This window comes from Pristiophorus japonicus, chromosome 5 (assembly GCF_044704955.1).
Source record: "Pristiophorus japonicus isolate sPriJap1 chromosome 5, sPriJap1.hap1, whole genome shotgun sequence".
In the NCBI taxonomy this organism is placed as follows: domain Eukaryota; kingdom Metazoa; phylum Chordata; class Chondrichthyes; family Pristiophoridae; genus Pristiophorus; species Pristiophorus japonicus.
In genome coordinates this window covers 281,786,425-281,811,432 of record NC_091981.1, presented here as the reverse complement: position 1 = coordinate 281,811,432, position 25,008 = coordinate 281,786,425, and the positions used below count along the sequence as shown (strand labels likewise).

The 25,008-nt window shown below is 42.5% G+C and overlaps 1 protein-coding gene across 32 annotated transcripts in view; it reads left to right on the top strand.

Annotated features, from left to right (window-relative positions):
- The window catches only part of LOC139264722 (obscurin-like), a 571,531-nt gene that overhangs the window by 44,256 nt on the left and 502,267 nt on the right, over positions 1-25,008 (top strand). For all 32 annotated transcript variants that reach the window (XM_070881692.1, XM_070881694.1, XM_070881707.1 and 29 more), the window contains 5 exons: positions 5,552-5,857; positions 8,502-8,768; positions 10,730-11,014; positions 13,310-13,579; positions 23,148-23,423. In XM_070881692.1, the coding sequence (XP_070737793.1) occupies positions 5,552-5,857; positions 8,502-8,768; positions 10,730-11,014; positions 13,310-13,579; positions 23,148-23,423 (1,404 nt within the window). The remainder of the gene's footprint in view (positions 1-5,551; positions 5,858-8,501; positions 8,769-10,729; positions 11,015-13,309; positions 13,580-23,147; positions 23,424-25,008) is intronic.

Below are 25,008 nucleotides of genomic sequence, written 5' to 3'. Positions count from 1 at the left end.
AAGGCAAATGGAATGTTGGCCTTTATTTCAAGGGAGATAGAGTATAAAAGCAGAGAAGTCCTACTACAACTGTACTGGGTATTGATGAGGTCACACCTGGAGGACTGCATACAGTTTTGGTCTCCATATTTAAGGAAGGATATACCTGCATTGGAGGCTGTTCAGAGAAGGTTCACTAGGTTGATTCTGGTGTTGAGGAGGTTGACTTATGAGGATAGGTTGGGCCTATACTCATTGGAGTTCAGAAGAATGAGAGGTGATCTTATCGAAACTTATAAGATAATGAGGGGGCTCGACAAGGTGGATGCAGAGAGGATATTTCCACTCAGGGGAAACTAAATCTAGGGGACATAGTCTTAGAATAATGGGCCGCCCATTTAAAATGGAGATGAGGAGAAATTTCTTCTGAGGGTTGTAAATCTATGGAATTCTCTGCCCCATATTATATTTAAGGTGGATATAGACAGATTTTTGAGCGATCAGGGAGTAAAGGGTTATGGGGAGCAGGCAGAGAAGTGGAGCTGAGTTCATGATCAGATCAGCCATGATCTTATTAAATTATGGAGCAGGTTCGAGGGACCAAATGGCCTACTCCTGCTCTATTTCTTATGTTCTTATTTCTCAAATTCTCAAATTGCCATGGAGGGATTTGAACTCACATTCTCAGGATTGTTAGTCCAGGCCTCTGAATTACCAGCCCAGTAAAATAACCACTACACTATTGTACCCCCGGTTCTCTTTGCTCTTATAAGTTTCCCTGTGTCACTCTGGCAAAGAAATCCTGTTAGTTACTGTTCCACACACTCTTTTGGTACTCTTGTAGTCCTTGCTATACTCTCCTTTGTAAATATAGAGACAAAATACTTGTGAAACATATATTTTATACTAAGCTCCGTTATCTATAATGATTCAACTCCTCTGTGGCTATCCTGTTGTTTCTGGTATGCTTATAAAAGCCTTTCCAATACTCTTTATATTGGCCACTGGGCTTTTTTTTATACCCTCTCAACTTTTAGCAGTTCTGTTCCTATATTCATATCTGTGCCTCTACTACATCCTTTAGCAAAATATTTTATACCCTAACAACTCTGCATAAAGATATTTCTCCTAATCTTTCCCCTCATTCTCTTAGTGACAGTTTTAAAGTGAAACATAGAAACATAGAAACTAGGTGCAGGAGCAAACCATTCAGCCCTTCGAGCCTGCACTGCCATTCAATAAGATCATGGCTGATCATTCAATCTCAGTACCCCTTTCCTGCTTTCTCTCCATATCCCTTGATCCCTTTGGCGTAAGAGCCATATCTAACTCCCTTTTGAATATATCTAACGAACTGGCCTCAACAATCTTCTGCGGTAGAGAATTCCACAGGTTAACCACTCTCTGAGTGAAGAAGTTTCTCTTCATCTCGGTCCTAAATGGCTTACCCCTTATTCTTAGACTGTGACCCCTTTTGTCATTGACCCCCCACCCCCCAACCAGATGAATTATCTTTCCATATTCATCGCATTAAAACCTTTCATAATTTAAAAACTTCTATTCAATTACCTCTGAGCCTTCTCTACTGGAAATAGTCCAGTAACTCAACTCTCTCCTTAAACTATGGATTCTCTTCCTTGGTGTCCTCCTGTGATGTCTTCTGAAAATCCACTACATTTATTGCATTCCCTTTATCTATACAATCAGTCACATCTTTAGAAAGCACTGCTAAATTTGTGAAGTATACAGTAGAGATAAATTATATGAGGGAGTCATAAAAAGTAGAAGCCAAACAAAGTCAGAGATAGATCAATCATTATGGAGTGGAGATAGGCAGAGATATGCTTACAGGAAGAAATAGACCATTAAAAAAACTGGTGGTGAGCAAGAGAATAGGAAATAAACTGGTTAATATTCCACAATGTTCTAGGAAATGTGACTTGGGAAAACTCAGGAGTCACCAAAATAGAGTATCTCCTTTAAATGGCGCTCGTGGCACGTGAGAACCTCAGAATTATTTTAGTATTTTTGAACATTTCTATATTGTTGAAAAATCACTGTTGTTGCGTTTGTTCCATAAATTATAGAAACAGAGAAACATAGAAAATCGGTGCAGGAGTAGGCCATTCAGCCCTTCGAGCTTGCACCACCATTCAATAAGATCATGGCTGATCATTCACCTCAGTACCTCTTTCTTGCTTTCTCTCCATACCCCTTGATCCCTTTAGCCGTCAGGGCCATATCTACCTCCCTCTTGAATATATCCAACGAACTGGCATCAACAACTCTCTGCGGTAGATAATTCCAGAGGTTAACAACTCTCTGAGTGAAGAAGTTTCTCCTCATCTCTGTCCTAAATGGCTTACCCCTTATCCTTAGACTGTGACCCCTGGTTCTGGACTTCCCCAACACTGGGAGAATTCTTCCTGCATCTAACCTGTCCAGTCCCGTCAGAATTTTATATGTCTCTATGAGATCCCCTCTCATTCTTCTAAACTCCAGTGAATACAGGCCCAGTCGATCCAGTCTCTCCTCATATGTACTGTTTATAAGAATTACATCGGTGGTGTCAATTTAAAGAGTATTTTAGCACCAATAGCTTTGGATGGCTATATCAGATCTGCAAGTTATCAGACTCTGATGCAGCAAAATTAGTTGTTAAGTGAGCACACTCCATTACATACTACATGTGAAATCTTACCACTATCATAACGCTTGTTAAATCTGCTAATGAGCATGTTGCTATTTACAGACAGTCCATATGTCTTTTTGCTGGTGATAGGTCCCAGTGTAATCAAGACACTTGACTTTGTCAACAACTATGAAAAAGGAGCTACCAGAGGACATGTTCAGAGAACTTGACTGATTTAAGTATCATGTGCTTGCTTGGATTTATGCTCTCTGGCATTTACTTCATATATATTTTGTAGTTTTCTGAGAGATGTTTTACTTATCACCAACTGCCTCTGCTGCTTCTCTCCCTTCCCCTAGCTCAGCAAGCCAAACCTACCCTAAGGTTCCCCTCCTGCCCGAGCTCTGAACTTGCATCTTTTTCTAGTTTCTCTCCTATATTCCTATATGCCTAAGCTTTTGGACACTTGTCTTAATATCTCCTTATTTTGCTTGGTTTCAAATTATGATCAATATTGCTCTTTTAAGCGCTTTGGGACATTTTACTACATTAAAGGTGCTATATAAATGCAAGTTGTTGTTGTTGCACATTTAGCCAGCAGGAGAATTAGATAGATCAATCTGAATGGTATGCACATAGTCATGAAGCAAAGAATTGTAGCAAATTATTTTTTTCCTCAGTTTACTTTATTAATTGATTGGAAAGATTTGGGGCTGGATTTTCGGCTTTTCTGTTTTCGCCACTAATGGCGGCGGGGTAGGAAAGTTAACGGCCGGGGCAATAATGGCAGTGGGGCAGAAAAGATAGCGGCTGGGAATAGTTTGAGCTTTGGTATGAAAGTTTGGGCATCTGGGCCCTGTGTATGCTAAGGGAGATGTTGTACATCTCTCTTGGCACAAGGAAGGGAAACTCCCGAACTAAGGAGTCGGGCTGTGAGCGCGCCGAGAGAGACCTGGGGAAGGGGGGGGGGGAACCTAAAAAAAAAATACACAAAAACATTCCTAAAACATTGCCCATGCCACCGCAACACAAATCACACAAAAAATTAAAACAGAAAACACTTATGTACTTTACCTTCCTCTCCTCCGCCGGCATGGCTGAACCACTCTGATTTACCAGGCAGTCATTGCAGGCGCACTTATGGGAAGGCGGGTCGGACAGGAGCTCAAACTTGCGCCAGTGTCGCAACCAGTGGCGTTACACACCCGGCACAGTTCTTCCCGGCGGCTTTGCTTAGCGCTGCCGTAAAACCCAACTGGAAGGGCACTGGAGACCTCACCGCCGCCTTTCACGCCGCTCTGGAGTGAAACCCGGAGTGCAAAGGACCGGAAAATCCAGTCCCTGATGCTTAATGTCCATGAACAAGATGGCTAGAGAATAATCCTTACAGTACTTTTAACAAACCTTTTTATCATTTGAATTTAACTGCCACAGACTTATTAATAATATTGTAGTAGGCAGTTTCTGTGACGACTTTGAATGACCCGTATTCCTATAAGCAGGCAAGAATTGCTAAAGAACAAAGCTTCTAAATCTCCAGTTAATTGAATACAGGACTTGTTTTTGTTTTTCTGGGTTAACAAAAATGACTTCATGAAAGTAAATAAAAGCCAGTTACTGGTGTTTGCTATCAAAAAACTTTAGGGGTGCCTGTTGATGCTGCTATGAAGCCCAAGCCATTATGAGGCCTGAGGCTCAGTTGTGAACTGTGTGTGCTGAACGGTTACTTTGCTGCAGGCCGTCTATTGTGGGAAGTCATAAAACATAAGAAATAGCAGCAGGAGTAGGCTATTTGGCCCCTCGAGCCTGCTCCGCCATTCAATAAGTTTATGGCTGATCTGATCTTGGCCTCAACTCCACTTTCCTGCCTGCTCCCCATAAGCCTTTGATCCCTTGAAATTCGCTTGGCCCACTGAGCTGGCAGCAGGCTGAAGTTAATTTAGTGGGCTCCTGGGCCCACGAAAATAAAAGTTGATAAGAAACCAGCCATTTTCTGACTGACCTCCATCAGTCCTTTTACGCACCGCTGGCTAGGCTGCTCAATGCCAGTATGTGGGCAGCGCATAATCCGCCTATTTGTATATCAAAATTGCAAATCAGGTCCTAAGCCATTTAGGACCGAGATGAGGAGAAACTTCTTTACCCAGAGAGTGGTGAACCTGTGGAATTCTCTACCACAGAAAGTTGTTGAGGCCAATTCACTAAATATATTCAAAAAGGAGTTAGATGTAGTCCTTACTACTAGGGGGATCAAGGGGTATGGCGAGAAAGCAGGAATGGGGTACTGAACTCATTGAATGGCAGTGCAGGCTCGAAGGGCCGAATGGCCTACTCCTGCCCCTATTTTCTATGTTTCTATGTTTCTATATACATGATCAGACCCCAATTTACATATTGCAAGTAGCCTTCCGCCTTAAACAGTGGGGTACTTCAGCTGTTCATCCCAGGACCCACCCAAGATGGCGCTGTCTGAGCGCCAGCATAAATAGGACAATAAGTGACCCAACCCATGTCACTAGTACCCTTTTTAATTCTAGGTGAGGGCTATTAGAAACGGCTCTTGTGGGTTATGCTTTGCTCTGGATGCTAATGTAATGAAAAAAATCGTGCATCTATGAGGAATTGCAGGAGTGACCATTAACAATCCAAGGCATTGAGATTTTTTTTTAAAAGGAGTTCTGTACTTTAAGATAATTTCTAATTACTTGTCATGTTGGATGTCCATTATTAGTGTGCACATTTATATAGAATACCATAATGAAGTACTTTAAAAAAATCAATCTGCAACTTTCCAAGGTAGAAATTAATTGCAATAATTTTGATTGGAGGATTTGCATTGAATTTGAACCATTTCAACAGTGACTGCCTATTTTTCAAGCTTTATCTGAACTCTTGGGTTTCTGGAGTCCCGTCAAATGATATCTTTGTACTTTTCCCTAGCTCCCCGGAAAGTTCCACCGAATCCCCCGGTCAACCCTGTGGTCAAAGAAAAAACAGAAACATCTGTCACTTTAGCTTGGTCTCTGCCTCAAGATGTGCCGCCTGCCCCTGTGACAGGTTACATAGTAGAAAAAAAGAAAATAGGAAGCAATACCTGGACAAGGTGCCACACTACAGAAAAGGTAGTGGCACAAGAGTTCAGAGTGTGTGACATGCCAGAAGGAGATCATTATCAGTTCAGAATTAGTTCTGTAAACAACTTTACCCAGAGCACATACTTAGAAGTCCCAGGAACATTTCGTATCGGTGAGTAAAAATGTTTTGACACAAAATTTTAAAATTTGTTTTTCTCTCCATACATTTTTTTAATTTGTTTTCTCAGTTGTTTATATGTCATTTATCTTTATCTTTGTTTAACTCATCCAAAAATGGATGTAAGTTTTGTTCTACCAGTTTGCATATTTTTCACTAGACAACTGCTACATTTACTGTTTGCCTACTAAAACGTTAAAGCTCTCAGGAGTTAAAATTATCCTGGGCTTCATGTGGCCGAGATCAGGACGGTTTGCTGCCCGCATCAGCCCACCTGCCTCATTCCGCCCCGAGTTAAAATCAAGGCTTAGCTCTCCCATCACAGAATCCAACTGTGTATCGAACAAAGCTAATGTTTTAGCCTCTACTACCCAAAGTTCTGTGCATCTCCATTAATTAAATTCTACTTGCTGCATGTTGATAATCCACAAATTTCAATGTGCGCCACACCATATGTATTTAGTTTACCATTTGTCTGTCCAATATATGATCAATCTAAATTTTGGGGGAATCTTTAGATTCACCTTTCTCCATTACTTTTCCCATTTTAGTGTTCATGAATTTGGAATTCAAACTAATTTTTACAGGTTAGAAATAACAAGGATGGAGCATCAACCACTGTGGAACTCTACTTAACATCTCCCCTTACTCGGACATTGTATCTCATGAGAGTAATTGATTTCTATATTTTAACTAGTGACATATTCTACCCTGGATTTTCTGTTGTTTTTCAGTTAGAAGTCATTCTGATTGCCCACTGGTCCCTCTGCCTTAACTTTCACTAATTAGAACTAATTCAGAGTTCTGCCAACTGAGTCTTATCTTGCACAAAGTACTACACTCCTTTGATTCCTATCCTGCTCTAGCTCCATTGGTTTCATCTAACCCAGCAAATTGATTTCAAAATATTTGCCCTTATTTCTAAATCTCTCCATTCTCTACATCTCGCCCTATTCGGGAGAACTTCTCCCATTTGTCCGGGCTAACACCTTCATTCCTCTGATTTCATATTTCTCCTTGTGCTCCTGTCCCATCACCAGAGCCCAGTTTTCCAACCACCACTGCCCTACCCTAATGCATTCTCTTTCAGAGCTACTTTGCCTTCCTGCCTTCTCTTCAACTACCTCCGAAACCCTATCTGTCCCCTTCAATTTCCTCTAATTATGTGCATCATCATCTCTCCGTCTCTTAAACTGGCTCTGAGATGGTTTTCAGTGTGAGGAATAAATTGTTGTTGGTTGTTAATTATGCATCTCTAGGACACTTTAATAAATCATATCTCATTGTTTTGAAAGCTTCTGACAAGATCTGGTATTTAGGCTTCTAAATAAGTTACTATCATATAGCCTCCCACCAAAGCTTTGTTTGTGACAAACTCAATTCCTCTAATTTGTCCTGTAGTTGATGGTTCACTCTCTGATTTTTTTTTCCTTTAACTCAGATTTTATCTCTCTCTTAGTTTAATCCTCTTCATGACCTCTTTCATTTACTATTTAGCCTTATCCATTCTTTGCTGATGATCATATTGTTCACTCATCAATTTTCTTCGGATTGCATGCCGTTGGTGCTTTTAATCTCCACTCCTTGTGGCATGATGGCTAAAGCACTCCATGTACTTCAGTGATATGATCAAAATCTTGGGGTAGATTATAACTTTAAATCACAGGAAATGGAAATCAGGTGATTTTTAAAATGGACAGCCTACCCATTATATCAGATTTATGCCCAGGTAGTAAGTTGAAAATCTACTCCCTTGTCCTTGATTTATTAATTGTTTCACACATCTAACCAACAGCTGCAATTGTGAACCTAGAAACTGTGGAGTGTTTACACAAAAATAGGGAAATTCCAGCAGGGGTGAGGAGCGGATTGGAAAATGGGGAAGAATCCAGACATGTCAGAGTGCCTCCCATTTTGCCCTGCTCAGTTTTTTTTTCTAGGAAGTTGGGAAGGGCAGACCTTCTACTGCCCCTACCTTACAACCTGGCAGCAATTTTGGAGCATGTCTGAGGGTGTTCCTAGGCTACCTTGGGAATCCCACCAGAAATGTCTCTGAAATGCCCATTGGTACATACATGTGTTGAAAGCATGTGTAGGTGTCATTCTGGGCTGATCCTCGAGGGATTGATTGCTGTTGGATTGTGGGCTTGCGAACATTTGAGTCATCAACTGAATAAAAGTTGCTGCGTGCAGTCTTTGGCCTGACTGGCATGTGGCTTCTCCTCTATTATGCTGTGTGGTTTGCCGCTACTGTTGGGGACACTCGCCCCTATTATATCTAGAATCCTGCTCCAGGTGACTGACCATTTAAAAAGAAATTTTTGAAATTACATTAATGATTTTGCCTTTTCTCTGCAGAACATTTAAAAGTTCCAAAATCCAGAGTAGGCAATGCCAGTAAAAAATAATTTCATATTATGTTCTAAAGGGAAAATTCACTGAAAAATTGGCTGAGACAAAATGGAACCAGGAAAATTTCCAAGTCATGGTATAGTATAGGATTTGGAAATGTATCGTATAGATTATCTATAACATCAATAGTTTATTATTTGGTCCTTCAGCTAGGGTTCTCAATAAAACAAATTAAATGTATTTGAATGTAATTGCTAACAGTGAATTGTGTGTTTTGCTCTGACAGAACCTCGAGCTTCCATTGAAAAACCTCTGCAAGATGTTGAAGTTTCAGCAGGTGGAGATGCCACTTTCATTATCGAACTATCTACAGTTGTTCCTGGGATGTGGTTCATGAATGAAAAAGCTGTACAAAGCAGTGAGAATTACATAATACAGAGAACTAAAAATACACACACATTAATAATTAAACAAGTGAGGTCATTGGACAATGAAGTTGAAGTGAAATTTGTGGCTAGCAATGCTGAAAGCATTGCTAAATTAAGAATGAAAGGTGAGCATTATGTAAATAATTGCTGTTGATTTTTGGGTTGATTATTAAATTCTACTATTCTTTGCTCAAGAAATATAATAATCCCTTAATCAATTTCCATCCTAATTTAAGGGTGAGATTTTTTTTGTGCTGGCATATGCTGGTCCTGACAAGCCTGTTGTACAAGCCTGTACTATACTACCGTTGCATTTGTGTATCAATGGAGACAACTTGGGAGCTATATAAATACTCTAGTGTTCTGGAGTGGTAACAGTAAAATATAGATTAGTACACTGTAGAAGTGCACAATTGGCAGATCAGTATCGACATCAGGAGTTGTTAATGTTACTTCTTAACCAAATAACCAAGAGGTGCTTGTGCAGTTTGTAAAAGGTTTCTCTGCCTCCCTCAGACAACCGAACAGATGTTAGTGAAAGTATCACTCCACAGAAAGTGAGGGTGGGATTGCTACATTTTTGGACTTTGGCCTCTGCTATTTTCCTGTTGTTCAGTGTTGCACTCAAAAATGAACTGAACTATGCTTTTACCTGCCCATTTTCTAGCTAATTGTAGTGAGCCCAGTGGTTGAACAAAAATCTTTGTCATTGTACTCGGCTTATATCACTTTGATAAAAAAAATTCATTCGTGGGATGTGGGCGTCCCTGGCAAAGCCGACATTTATTGCCTATCCGTAGTGGCCCTGAGAAGGTGGTGGTGGGCCACCTTCCTGAACGGTTAATTCTTTGCCCATGCATGATTTTGTTGACTTAAGAACGCTGTAGAATAAACCATAGAACTATGGAACCGTAGAAGTTTACAGCACAAAGGAAGGCTATTTGGCCCATGTGCTTGTGCCAGATCTTTGCTAGAGCGATCCAAAACTAATTTCACTGCTGTGCTCTCGCTCTGTCCCCATAGCCTTCTGACTTTCTCTGTTTCAAATATTTATCCATTTTTTGCTTAAACGAAGTAATGGTATCTGTTATGTTTCAAATAAAGCAATGTGACTGAGTACTGGAAACTTGAGTAAATGTGACCTTAGTCTCTTTATTCTGACTCCAGAGTGCTGGTACAGCATGGAAGGCCTGCTTATATGCAGTGCTCCCAAGGGATGCTGGGATCCCTTGGGACACCAACAGATGCGCCCTCTGGTGGCGGCAGAATGCTCTTTACAAGATGTTGCACACATAACAGTATCTTCCTCAACTGCCTATAGCAAAGCACTCCATGGTCCAGCAAACTCCTATGTAAAGACATTTCTCCTAATCTCTCTCCTCACTTTCTTAGTGATAATTTTAAATTGATAACCTCTTGTCATTAACTCCCCAATCAGAGGTAATAGTCTTTCCCTGTTCTCTCTATCAGAGCTCTTTATAATTTTCCAACACTTCAAAAGTACTTTATTGACTGTAAAATGCTTTGGGACATCCAGTGGTCATGAAAGACATTGTATAAATGCAAGTCTTTTCTTTCTGTTAAAAAATCCTCTATTAAATTTCCTGTTAACCTTCTCTGCTCCAGTGGAAATAGCCCCAGTATCTGAAGTCCCTCCTCACAACTACAGTCTCTGGCATCATCCTGGTGAAGCTATATCAATGTTGTTTATGGCTTTAATGTCCTTTCTGTAATGGGGTGCACGCAGTACTTAATTGTGACCTAAGCAATACTTTGCATAAATTTATAATTACTTAAAAAAAACGATTGCACTCTAATCCCCTATTTGTAATATCCAAGATTCTATTGGCATGTTTTATCCAGTTAGCTTTGAACTGGGAACTAAATTCATTCCTGGAGATAAATTTAAAGACTTGAGTTGACTGATTGTAGTTGCTTTAGAACAGCATTGGCAGTATGGGAAGAAGTTGCCTTTTCACATTGCTAGTCAGAGAGTGGAATGGAGCAAGAAGTCTAAAAGAGAACAGAAACTAACTTTTTTTTAAATATAAAAAGAAAAAAACTAAAGACTGTGCTTTTTTAACAGCATTGCCAGTGGCGCCAGTGAATTTCAGAAACAAGTCAGCGGAAAAGGAGACTGTTTCTGTTTCACAACAAGGCACAGCTCAGTTTGTTGCTGAGATTTCCGATAGAGCTGCGAAAGTAACCTGGACAAAAGATAGCAAGGAGATCAAGTCTAGCAAAAAGTATGAATTTCAATCTTTGGATCAACGCCGCATCTTGAAGGTCAACACCGTAACTCTAGAAGATGCTGGGATTTACGAATGTGTTTGTGATGGCAATAAAATGTCATTTCAGCTCTATGTTAAGGGTGCGTATGATGCTAAGCATTTATTAGTAAATGTGCATGTTCATCTAAAAGTTGGAGTTTCGGTGCCAGTTGAACTAAGGTGTAGGTAGTTAAAATATTGGGCATTGTAAAATTAATTATGTTCAGTCTGGGCAAGTCTAGCTAAACTCTTAATTCCAGCAAGCCAAAAAGGCCCCTACCAGAGCTGTCAAAATCATTTAGGATTCGGGAATAAAACAGATTATTAACTCATTTAAACATAAAGAGCTGTGTTTGTTTTTAAGAGTGACGTACACTAAATTGGGGAACATTTTTAAACCAAAATGAGTGACTGTCTGTCTCAATGAATGATACTGGGCAGGCTGGAAATCCCGGTTCCCGGGATTATTTTCACCGTTTCCTCCCCCGCCAGTTATACAATATCGGCGATTCTTGTCACCAGCCTGACATCCCCGGCCCCCGATGCCACGTTTTCTACCGGTTTTCTCGTCACCTGATGCCGCCCGATTTAAGAAGCGGAGCCGAATCGTCAAGCCAGAGAGGCCAGCAGCAAGGTCGGGAGGTCGAGGCCAGCAGCGAGGTCGAGACCCGAGGCCAGAATACACAGAATGCAGTGCGCCGAAGGGTCATGAGGCGTTCATTTATCCCGCAAGGGGAATCTCTAAGACACCAAACTAGCTCATTTTTGATGGCGAAGTAAACTAGTAAAGACCCAACGACCAAAGCATGAACGCCTGGAGAGAGAATGGAAAAATGCAGCAGAGCCTGTGAATGGAGAACAGCGTGCTGGAGCTGGAATCGGGGGGGCTCGGGGTACAGTGTCAGTATTTTATGGACAAACTCACAAGCTGCTCCAAGATTAATGTGCTCACCTACATTACGATCTCTGAAAACCAGGGAGAGAGGGAGGGGGTTAGTGGGAAAATGTGCAAGGCCCATGCAGCAAAGCCTGATCTCCAATCGTCTTGGATCCCCTTGCCATTGGACCAACAACTTGCTCTGTCAAGTTCGTGTGGTAACTGGTGTGCAACGGCCATCCCAGGTTAAAAGAATTCAGACACAGACATCTTCCACCCTTTAAAATGAAATTTGTGACCTGGAACGTCAGGACCCTCATGGACAACAACAACAGACTGGAATGTCGCACTGCTGTCATTGCCCGGGAACTCAGACACTTCGACATTGACATCACTGCCCTGAATGAGACACGGCGGGCAGGAAAAGGCCAACTCAAGGAACAAGGTGGTGGATACACCTTCTGGAAAGGCCTTCTCCATGGGGTTCGCTTCGCCATTAAAAATTAGCTTACCGGATTGACAGGTAGGTGGCGTCGGGTCCGGGGTCCGGGGGGGTCGGGAGCGCGGATCGGAGGGAGCGCGGGTCGGGCAGAGGGGAGGGGGGGGTTGGTCGGTTGGGGGGGAGGGCGGAGATCAGTCGGGGGGGGAGATCGGTCAGGGTGGGGGGGAGAGGTCGGGAGCGGGGGCGCGGTCCGGTGGGGGGGGGGGGGGTCCGGAGGAAGCAGGAGCTGGGCGTGGGAGGCAGCCTTATGCACGCAGCCCCAGTGAGGCCATTCGGCCAGGGCTAGGGGCTGCGTGCTTCGGGCCCCTCCCACACAGTTTTCGGCGCCTGGAGCTACTGCACATGTGCGCCCACTGTAGCGCATGTGCAGAGGTCCCGGCACTGTTTTCAGCGCAGGGACCTGGCTCCGCCCCCTACTGCTCATGCTGCGCCGCACCGAGCTGCAAACGACCTGCAGGGAGCCGGAGAATCTGGAAGTTTTTTTTAGGCGCACTTTGTGGCGCGAAAACGGCGCGGCCCGAAACTTGGGCCCCAAATGTGGGAAATGCCAGGGTCAGGACCAGTCCTATTTCTGTTTGACATACCCACACACAATATCCAACAATAGTCACTCAATAGCAATAAGGAGGAAGAACCCTGGCTAATTGTTTTTCCTTCCTTAATCCAAAGGCATCTTTTCCAGTGTTGTGGCTAAAATGACCTAATTTACCATATGCAAGCTTCTAGTTAAATAGCTTAATATCACACTTTGTAGTGCATTTACCTAGTAAACCATTGGGAGAGATCTTTTTCAATACCAAACAATGTTTAAACCTTCACACTGGAACAAAAGATGTTCTGTTTATTTATCTATTCTCAACAGAGCAAATTCAGAAACTATCTTTTCTAGGGGACATATATATTCTAAGTATGTCTTAATCTGGCATTAGTTATTTTATCACATATTGTAAACAATATAAACATACAAATTTTAAAATACATTTGTCAACTAAATCTTTTTTTGTTTCCCCACATTAGAGACTTCTCGATTTCTTAAAGAGAAAGTGGAACGCATTGTCACTGCTGTGTATGGAGAGCAAACAGAGCTCTTTATTGAGACTGTTGACAGCTATACCAAAGTACAGTGGTTCAAGGATGGCAAAGAAATCAAGCAGTCAAAAAAGTTTACAATGGAGAGCAAGGGAAAACAACACAGGCTTCTTATTTCAACTACAAAGAAAGAGGATGAAGGCACTTATACATGCAAGTGTGGAGAAGACACTATGAGCTTTGATTTGAAAATCATAGGTAAATGTAACTTGTATTTCAGGACCAGTTCACATCCATTGAAAGTATATTCCAATCTGATAGCACGGTTTTTAACAGTTCCGACAGCTAATGATTCCCTTAGTTAACTAGTTCAAAGATTCATAACCAGGAATTTTATATCCCTTAATTATTATTCTTGCTAAAATTATATTGCTTAATTTTTTTTATCTACGCTGTTTGTGGAATGATCTCTTGAATAAAGCAGATAATGTGAAGATTTCGCCCATTGTCAACTGCGAGCAGGGGTAGCACATGGCCTTTGGTAATGAAGTTGAAGACATAAGACCATAACCCCATAAACATTATGAAGCTGATCTCTGTGGGGGAGGATGAGGGGGAGGAAACTTCCTCTTGCCTGCTTTACCTTTGGCAGAAGATCCCTATAAACACCAATTCTATGGATTTTCTACCGAAGTTACATAGACAATTGGGAGAACCCCCAGTGGAAATTAAGGACGTATAATTTCAATAAGCGAGCCATCACATAAAAAGTTTAAAATCTAATTTAATTTGGAGATTTACATTAAGGGTTGTAATCTCTGATTGTACTGGGAGATTATTAACTACTATAACTTTATTGAATTAATAACTTAACCTAAATTAACTAATTAAAACTAAAAATTAAAACTAAAAACAATTGTTTGAGTACAAACTGTAACTAATTATATAAATAAAATAACATTAGATAGAGATGGCAGTGCAGCTGGTGTGTCGTAATTGCAGCATCTGGGAGTTGGTGGAGATCAACGAGATCTCGAGCAACCACATCTGCGCTAAGTGACTGCAGCTCGATGAACTTTGGCTCAGAGTTGTTGAGCTGGAATCCGAACTGCAGACATTGTGATGCATCAGGGATGGGGAGAGTTACCTGGACACTTTGTTCCAGGAGGTAGTCGCACTCCTTAGGTTAATAGTACTTCAGAGTTAGTCAGTGGTCAGGGATAAGAAAGAAGAAGAAAGAAAGAAAGACTTTCATTTATATAGCGCCTTTCACACCGGACGTCTCAAAGCGCTTTACAGCCAATGAATGTACAAATTAGTCACTGTTGTAATGTGGGAAACGCGGCAGCCAATTTGCGCACAAGTAACTCCCACAAACAGCAATGTGATAATGACCAGATAATCTGTATTGGTTATGTTAATTAAGGGATAAATATTGGCCAGGACACCAGGGGATAAGTCCCCTGCTCTTCTTCGAATAGTGTCATGGGATCTTTTATGTCCGCCTGAGCGGGCAGACCTGGCCTCGGTTTAACGTCTCATCCGAAAGGCGACAGCTCTGACAGTGCACTTCTCCCTCAGCACTGCACAGGAGTGTCAGCCTAGATTTATGTGCTCAAGTCCCTGGAATGGGATTTAAACCCACAACCTTCTGATTCAGAAACGTGTGCTACCCACTGAGCCACAGCTGACATTATTAGAGGAAGTCAGGAAGGTATGGGGACCCAGGATATAGTGATGGAACAGCCTCACCCTTGACCTTGTCCAGCAAGTATGAGGTACTTACTACCAGTATGGATGAGAACAAGTACTTTAGGGAGGATGTGTAAACTGACCATGGCTCCATGGTAGAGGAGGCCATTCAAGTGGGAGGAGTAAAAACGAATGTGATAGTTTTAGGCGACAGTTTGGCCAGGGGGATAGACACTGTTCAAGAAACTTGGACTGGGCAGGGGAGGTTTTAGTTGTTGTGGTCCATGGATTCAGGTTTGGCTAATGGACAGAAAACAGAGTAGGAGTAAACGGGGCTTTTTCGGCAGGCTGTAACTAGCAGGGTACCGCAAGGATCAGTGCTTGGGCCTCATTTATTTACAATCTATATTAATGACTTAGATGAAGTGTAACGTATTCAAGTTTGCTGATAAGGGGTCGCCCATTTAAGACGGAGATGAGGAGGAATTTCTTCTATCTTTTGGAATTCTCTACCCCAGAGAGCTGTGGAAGCTGAGTCATTGAATATATTCTTGAACAATAGGGGAGTTAAGGGTTTATGGGTTTATGGGGTCAGGCACGAAAGTGGAGTTGAGGCCAAGATCCGATCAGCCAGTAGTCTCGAGGGGCCGTATGGCCTATGCCTGCTCCTATTTCTTATGTTCTCCTGATACAAAGTTAGATGGGAAAGTAAGCTGTGAGGAGGACGCAAAGAAGCTGCAGAGGAATAAACATGTTGACTGAGTGAGCAATAAGGTGGCAAATGGAATACAATGTGGGGAAGTGTGACGTTATCTACTTTGGTAGGAAAAACAAAAGCAGAATATTTTTTGAATGGTGAGAGACTGGGAGGGGACCTGGATGTCCTTTTACAGAAAGGTAATATACAGGTACAGCAAGCAATTAGGAAAGCAAATGGTATGTTAGCTTTTGTTACAAAGGGATTCGAGTATAATCCTACAAATCCTCTGGGAGGACAGACGCACCAACATCAGCACTCTCGACCAGGCCAACTTCCTCAGCATTGAAACACTGACCACACTTGATCAGCTCCGCTGGGCAGGCCACACAGTTCGCATGCCAGACACGAGATTCCCAAAGCAACCGCCCTATTCGGAACTCCTTCACGGCAAACGAGCCAAAGGTGGCCAGAGGAAACGTTACAAGGGCACCCTCAAAGCCTCTCTGATAAAGTGCAACATCCCCATTGACACCTGGGAGTCCCTGGCCAAAGACCGCCCTAAGTGGAGGAAGTGCATCCGGGAGGGCGCTGAGCACCTCGAGTCTCATTGCCGAGAGCATACAGAAATGAAGCGCAGACAGTGGAAAGAGCGTGCAGCAAACCTGTCCCACCCACCCTTTCCCTCAACAACTATCTGTCCCACCTGTGACAGGGACTGTGGTTCTCGTATTGGACTGTTCAGCCACCTAAGGACTGAGTGGAAGCAAGTCTTCCTCGATTCCGAGGGACTGCCTATGATGATGTGAAAGAAGTCTTAGTACAATTATAGAGGACATTGGTGAGGCCACACCTGAAGTACTGTGTACAGTTCTGGTCTCCTTACCTAAGAAAAGACACATTTGCCTTAGAGGGACTGCAACAAAGGTTCACTAAACTAGTTTTTGGGATGAAGGGATTGCCCTGTGAGAAGAGATTGAGTAGACTAAACCTATATTCCCGAGAGTTTAGAAGAATGAGTGGTGATCTAATTGAAACATATAAAATTCTTAGGGAGCTTGACAGGGTTAATGCCGAAAATTTTTTTCCCCTGGCTGGGGAATCTAGAACACTGGGCCACAGACTCCGAATAAGGGATCAGCCATTTAGGACTGAGATGAGGAGAAGTTTCTTCACCCAAAGGGTTGTGAACCTTTGGAATTCTCTACCCCAGAGAGTTGTGGAGCGAGGTCGATAAATTTTTGGGAACTAAGGGATGTTGGGATAGTGCTGGAAAGTGGAGTTGAGGTGGAAGATCAGCCATAATCTTTTTGAATGGCAGGGCAGGCTCAAAGGGCCAATTAGCCTAAACTAACTCATAATTCTTATGTTCTTATGTATTGCTTCTGGAATTTCACAGTCTTAGGATGTTTATTTTGCTGTGTGGATACTATAGCAACACGATTACGTTCTGTGGGGAGTGGCACCTTTTTCCCTTTTTTATTTTGAGGGTCTCCTGAGGCCGCTATAGCCCTTTTTGGACTCTTTCCAATTGTCCGAAGCTGATGCTGTATAGTAACAGTGGTGATTTTTATTTGATATAAGTAAGACAGTATATTATTAGAGCAGCAGTTTACAAGGTACAGTTGAGAATTGTTACCCTGGTATTCCATGTTCCTGCTACAGTTTGTTCTTGGTCACTCTGCAAGTGCTCGCTGTTGAACCTTCTACACTGAGAGTGGTTCCAAGCCCCCTAGTTATGCACCACAAACAGGAACTTGTAGCAGAATTCGTCCAATCACGATTTTTCCTATATTCCTCCCAACCTTGATGAATATTGATGATACATGCAGGCCAATGTCATCACAAGCTTCTATTGTCTCTGGGTTAATGGCCCGTCCTGCAGACCTTGAAACTAAAGCCATACTGACTGTAATCAAGTCTCAAAATATTGTGCACTATACTAATTTAATTAGAGGAATGAATGTAACCATGCACCCATCAAAACAAAGCGATTTAACGTAATCTACCAAGGCCCAATATTATAAACTAATCAAAGCGGTTGTAGATTGGGCAAAGGAATAAACAGCATACCCCTTAGACGGGAAGCGCCTATTACCAATTGTAGCAGTTGAAGGTGAATGCGCTGTTACATGCAAGCTGCAATTTTAAATTCTTTCAAACAGGTTTCCCCAATTACATTTTTAAACGTGTATTTCCTTACACCACATAGCATCTGAAGCTGAGAGACCTGCTCTTTAATCTCCTCCAATGATGTGCATAAAGGAAAGACTGGAATGATTTTCCCTCTAAGCTCTCCTTGTTATGGACGTGTCTGTCCTTCCAAACTGACTTCTGTTTTTCCAATCCATTCAATTCGCTTATTTCCATTAATTTCTGCAGGGGTTCTCCTGATCATTCACTCTAACTTTGGGGGAAGGTCTGCAGCAACCAAGGAGAACTGGCATAGATGCCGAAGTTATGGCAAATGATTGGGAGAGCCCCCATGGAAATTCAACCCCATTGTTAAAAAGTGCATATTTTTATTGCAAGAAGCTGAGCATAGGAGTGCCAGTAACAATCCATAAGTTACATTACCAGATGGTTAGAAGCTATGTAATTTATGTAATAGATGATAAAGTAATTAAATTCATGCTCATTATAAAGAATTATTAACTGCATAGGGTAGCTGCCCTGATGACTTAGTGGGTAATGATACAATGCTATGAAATTACACTATGATATATAATGTCAAACCAAAGTTTGTGTATTTGCTGTAACATATTACAAGACAGGTAGTTGGCTGTTGTCGACAAGTAAAACGCACAGGCTGGAAGGACTAAAGCTTGATCCAGGGTACCTTAGTGAATGATGTCGGCCAGTACATCAATTAGCTGCTACAGATTGCTTCAGTGCCTCTGGGCTAGTAGGGGAAAAAAATCAGCCTATTTGCTGTTCAAAGACTCCTGCTGGAAAGTGTATGCGTATGGCTACGAACAGGGAGTACCTTCACCGGCTCATCAAGGTGCAGGGCAGCCCAGGGTCCGGCACCCCGGCTACAACTGCAGCAAAGTGCAGCCAGCCCCAGACAGCAAAGTGCGGACAGCAAAGTGCAGCCAGCCCCGGTCAGCATCGCTCAAGCCAACAAAATACAAGGTTGATTCAGGCAACGAAGGCGTTCGGGCCCCCAGTGACAACCAGGCGTTTGGGCCCCCAGTGGCGTTCAGGTCTCCAGCGGCAACCAGGCATTCAGGCCTTTCCAACGGCGACCAGGCGTTCGGGCCCCCTTCGGAGACGACTGGGCCTCTACCTCCCCGCATTGCTCCAGGTGTGGTCTAGCCAGGGCTTTGTGCAGCTGCAGAGGGCTGGCAGCGCCCATGCAACAGTACCAAGGGAGGTAGCTTACTACTGACTTTCGTTTTAAACTTTTAAACAACTTGGGATACTTTTAAACAACTTGGGATAACTTTTAAAACTTCGGGAGAAACTTTTAAAACTTCTGAAGAAGCTTTTAACCAACGTGGAAGAACTTCCAAGAATTATTTTTTTTTTAAATTTTTTATTAAGGAATTGAATACTGTACCCCAATTTGGTGTGTTTTATTAGCATCATTTTCAGTCATTTGAAACCAGGTTACTCACGACGACGAGCAGGTGTGCCTCCGACCAGGCGACCGGGACATCAGCCCCCCACTCCAGTGGCGGGCCTACATCCCTCCAGTGGCGGGCCTACATCCCTCCAGTGGTAGGCTTTCATTCCTCCAGCGGCGGGCCTACATCCCTCTCCTAGTCAACCGCCTCTCCTTCCCCACTGGTGACCTGGCCACTTCTACTGGTGAGCATCACGGCTATGACTCTTCCACCCTCCCATTCCTTGCTGACCTCCCACTCGGAACTCCAGCAGATAACTGACCTTCCTAATGCCTGCCCCCAACCAAGCCTTGGGCCACCTACCATCAAGGCGCTACTCGGCGCTGAGCTCGCGGCCAACATCTCGCCATAGGCAATTAAGCTCATACAGCAGTGCCTGGTCTCCAGTCATCTTGGACCCCCTTACCACTGGACCAAGACCTTGCTCAGCTAAGCCCGTATGGTGGCCGGTGTGCAATGGCCATCCCACGTTGAAAGAACTCAAGCACAGGCATCTTCCACTTCGTTAACATGAAGTTTAGGACCTGGAACGTCCGGACCCTTATGGACAACTCCAATAGCGACAGGCCGGAACGCCGCACCGCCATAGTTTCCTGGGAACTTAGACACTTTGACATCGACATCGCCGCCCTAAGCGAGACCCGGCGGGCAGGGGAAGGCCAGCTCAAGGAACAAGGTGGAGGTTACACCTTTTTTCTGGAAAGGAAAACAAGAGGAAGAACGCCGTCTTCACAGTGCTCTACGCGGAGCTCCTTCACGGCAAAAGATCCAAAGGTGGGCAGCAGAAACGTTACAAGGACACCCTTAAAGCCTCCCTGACAAAGTGCGACATCCCCACTGACACCTGGGAGTCTCTGGCCAAGGACCGCCCTAAATGGAGAAAGTGCATCCGGGAGGGTATGAGCACTTTGAGTCTCAATGCTGAGAGCTTGCAGAAATGAAGCGCAGGCAGCGGAAAGAGCGTGTGGCAAACCAGTCCCATCCACCCCTTCCCTCAACAACCATCTGTCCCATCTGTGACAGAGTCAGTGGCGCTCATATTGGGCTGTTCAGCCACCAAAGAACTCACTTCAGGAGTGGAAGCAAATCTTCCTTGATTCTGAGGCACTGCCTATGAAGATGATGATGATGATGATGATGACGATGTGTATGGATATTAGATGAAGTGAGGTTTGAAGTCAGCTATGATTTTCCACAGTCAGATAGACTGTCAACACTCAGTGTCTGAGTTCAATGTATATGTAGTCATTTGTGGTCAAGTGTCAGGGGCATTTTGTACATGGAACCATGCCTCAAAAATAATCAGTATGTGTTGAAGGGGGAAATATAGTAAGGAGTAATGAGTTTAGTAAGGAGTAATATTATGTTACTTATCAAGTATTCTTTTGATTCAACATAGGATAACAAAAAAATATTTGCTTATCATAATTCTTACAAATAATTTAGATATTTTTAATTTAGTGAAAATATTCATGGTTACTTTTGCAAACTATAAGCTTTCTTGAGCTTTCAATATGGTATTTTTTTTAGAACTGTCTGTCTCTATATAGCATAATATATAAGCTTTGACGCAATTTCTAAAACCATGAGACAGGTTTCTGATCATTTGTTAGGTGTCACAAGTCTGTGTCACATTGTAGGTCAAACATTTTGATATAATGCAACAGTTGTCCCTACACGTGCAGTACGCTTATGATCTTTAGCAGACTGTGTGAGACATGTAAGAAATTACAAAATGCACTGGAGAATTATTGAGTGCTACAGAATTTTCCTCTGGATAGAACTTGTTGACCTTATCAACTACATGGCTATCACAAAATGAGGATATTTGGTACAAATGCATTAAGATATTAGAGTCCAGGTTAATCAAGTTTATTTGAATTGATAGGATATAGATTGACAGCTAATGGAGTGAGTATGATTTTGTTATTTTGTTCCAGCTCACGAGGAGCCTTTTGTCAACCTTGACCTGATAATCTGACTGTAGCCACTTGAGCCTAGTTTTAGGTATAATTATTGAATCCAGTGTGTTTTATCACCTCTTTACTTGTGCCGTGTAATCTCATGGCAATATCTGCATGGAAATGTGGTGCTATTTTAAGTGTTGTTCGTCATGGCAGTGGAATACTAGATGCTAATGCAGATTAGTTTTGTGACTGCTGTTTCAAATATAAAGTTTGTTCCTGCACTGTTTTTTAGTGAGACATATTGTACAGATATCTAATACTTATTACTTTGTCGGTGCTTGTGTTAGGAGCCTGATTTCACTTGCGCTGCAACACAGGTTTGGTGGTGTTACAATGTAGGAATTAATATAGGAATGTCAAGCGAATACCAGAACAGTCCAACATTAATGCTGGTATCTCAAAGCTAAAATGAGCACACTTCCAACGCCAAATCTGGGGTCTCAAACGTAATACATTCCAAGAGCAATGCTGAGTTGTCAAAGCTAATACCGGCATACTCCAGCACTAATGGATCTTTTTCCAACCGAGATTTTATTAACTCCAGTACATCAAAGATGAAGTTGATGTTAACATGAAGAGGAGTTTATCTGATGGGTGTCGGTGTTAAAATAATACATTTGTGAAAAAGTTGGATAGCTAGTTGGTGAAAGATAGAAGACTAGAACCTAGTCTTTAGTTGCTTACAAGCCTTTATTTACAGAAATACACGTTACATACTGCGCAACCCTCAGATAAGTTTGCAACCCTTCCCCAGTCTATTCCAATATACTATCAGGAAAGGATGAACAGGCTGGGTCTCTTTTCTCTTGAAAAAAAAGGGCCTGAGTGGTGACCTAAGTCTTTAAAATTATGAAAGATTTTGATAGAGTGGATAAAGAGAGAATGTTTCCACTTGTGGGGCCGAGCATAACTAGAGGCCGTCAATATAAGATAGTCACCAAGAAATCCAATAGGGAATTCAGAAGAAAATTCTTTACTCAAAGATGGGTGAGAATAGAACAAGAATGTGGAACTCGCTATCACAGAGAGTGGTGGAAGCGAATAGTATATATGCATTGAAGGGGAGGCTAGACAAGCATTTGAGGGAGAATGGAATAGAGTGTTATGCTGATAGATTTAGATGAAGAAAGACGGGAGGAGGCTCAATAGGAGCATAAATGCTGGCATAGACTGGTTGGGCCGAATGGCCTGTTTTTGTGTCATATATCCTATGTTATCCTATGTAATATATGATAGCAAGAGAGTCCCCAATTAATCCACACCACCTGAATACAATTATCATCATAGGCAGTCCCTTGGAATCTTAAAGTGAGTTCTTTAGTGGCTGATACGAGAGCCACAGACAGGTGGGACAGATAGTCGTTGAGGGAAGGGATGGGTTTGACTGGTTTGCTGCACACTCATTTCGCTGCCTGCGCTTGATTTCTGCATGCTTTCGGCGATGATACTCGAGGTGCTCAGCGCCCTCCCGGATGCACTTCCTCCACTTAGGGCGGCCTTTGGCCAGGGACTCCCAGATGTCAGTGGGGATGTTGCACTCTATCAGGGAGGCTTTGAGGGTGTCCTTGTAACGTTTCCGCTGCCCACCGTTGGCTCGTTTGCCGTGAAGGGGTTCCGAATAGACACTTGCTTTGGGAGTCTCGTGTCCGGCATGCGAACTATGTGGCCTGCCCAGCGGAGCTGATCAAGTGTGGTCAGTACTTCAATGCTGGGGATGTTGGCCTGGACGAGGAACACCCAATTGCTATACACCATTTGAATACAATTAGCAATTAGTACGTTTTGCGATTTCCTGTTTGACCTAATGTGCTAATTGTAATGCATTTTTTTTAAATTTGCAGATGCAGCTGTCAAATTCATAAACAAGCCAAAAACTCCTCCAGAAGTGATAGCAGTAACCTCAGAAAGTCTGGAACTGTCTTGTGAGGTGTCACCAGCTAATGCTGTGGTCACATGGAGAAAGGATCAAAAAGAGGTTAAGCAGGACCAGAGGATAACCATCATCTCTCAGGGAACACAACGCAAACTTGTCATCAAAAAGGTGCAGCAGAGCGACCAAGGAAACTACACCTGCATGTCTAATGATGACAGCCTAACATTCCAAGTTAAGATCAAAGGTAAAACTAACCTTGATCGTTTTTTCAGTGATAGTGAGGTAATATAATAGGTAAGAAGATGGATCACAATTCAGATCTGTCAAGTTTGAATCTTAGAAATGCCTGCCACTTGAATCCTTCACTCTCAATTGTGAGGGGAAATAGGGGTTACATTTCATATTTTCCACTCCCCTATTCTTGCTTTACTCTTACAATCTTCAGGCGTTTAAAAGTCAACTTTCTGTTACCTAATCACTACTTCCTGATTTACGTCACTGGCTCTTTTACTGTTTTCCTTGGTGGTGCTTTGCCCTATGGACCTTCAGGATTCACATCTAGATATTGCAGATTTTAAACAACTGAATATCATTTATAGTTGGCCACATCGGCTAAATTTGCCCAGATACATTGCAGCATAAAATCTTCTAAAGTATCAGTTTTCCTCTTAGCCACGTAACTATTAAATGCGATCATGATGTTGTTAAAAAGGGACGGCATCTCATTAGAGTGTGGGCACGATGCACCAGTTTCTCCAACTTATGTTCCTACTGAAGAGATTTCCTCTGTCACAAAGTTTACCCTTGATAGTAAGTCACAGTTAAGAGATCTCTAGAGCAAGGTTAATGAATATTTTGTTGGATATCAGCACAGAGGAATAGAAATGTTCTATTTTTGGTATCTATTGCCAGGAGTAAGCAGCGCAAGCCAGTTGTAGCACAGGTTAAGTGCAGGTCATGCCCTCTACACTTCCCCATCAATATTTCTTAAGTGCAACATCAAAATAATAAACTATTGTGTGTTAAATTAAACAAGTAGGGAAGTCCTGCTACAACTGTATAGGCCATTGGTAAGACCACACTTGGAGTACTGCGTAGAGTTTTGGTTGCCTTATTTAAGGGGGTATATACTTGCTATGGAGGCAGTTCAGAGAAGGTTCACTAAATTGATTCCTGAGATGAAGGGGTTGTCTAATGAAGAAAGGTTGAGCAGGTTGAGCCTATCTATACTCATTGGAGTTTAGAAGACTGAGAGGTGATCTTATTGAAACGTATAAGATTCTGAGGGGGCTTGATAGGGTAGATGCAGAGAGGATATTTCCCCTCGTGGGGGAAATCTAGAACTAGGGGGCATAGTTTCAGAATAAGGGGTCGCCCATTTAAAATGGAAATGAGGAGGAATTTCTTCTCTGAGGATTGTGAATCTTTGAAATTCTCTACACCAGAGAGCTGTCATTGAATATATTTAAGGTGGAGATAGATAGGTTTTTGAATGATAAAGGAGTAAGGTGTTATGAGGAGCGGGCGGGGAAGTGGAGTTGAGGCCAGGATCAGATCATCCGTGATCTTATTGAATGACGGAGCAGGCTCGAGGGGCCAAGTGGCCTACTCCTGCTCCTATTTCTTATGTTCTTGTGTTACTTTTACTTTCCTTCTCTTTTTTGCACTCTCTCTTAATCCAATCTTTCTTTCCCTCTATTTTGTTTTGTGTACCTGATTTGACATTAAATTCACTATTCTAATTTACACTTTCTGACTGCTGTTAATTAACGATCCTTCAATCTGATTGATTAAGGAGATACAAAGTTGCTTGTTCTGTCCACACAGAT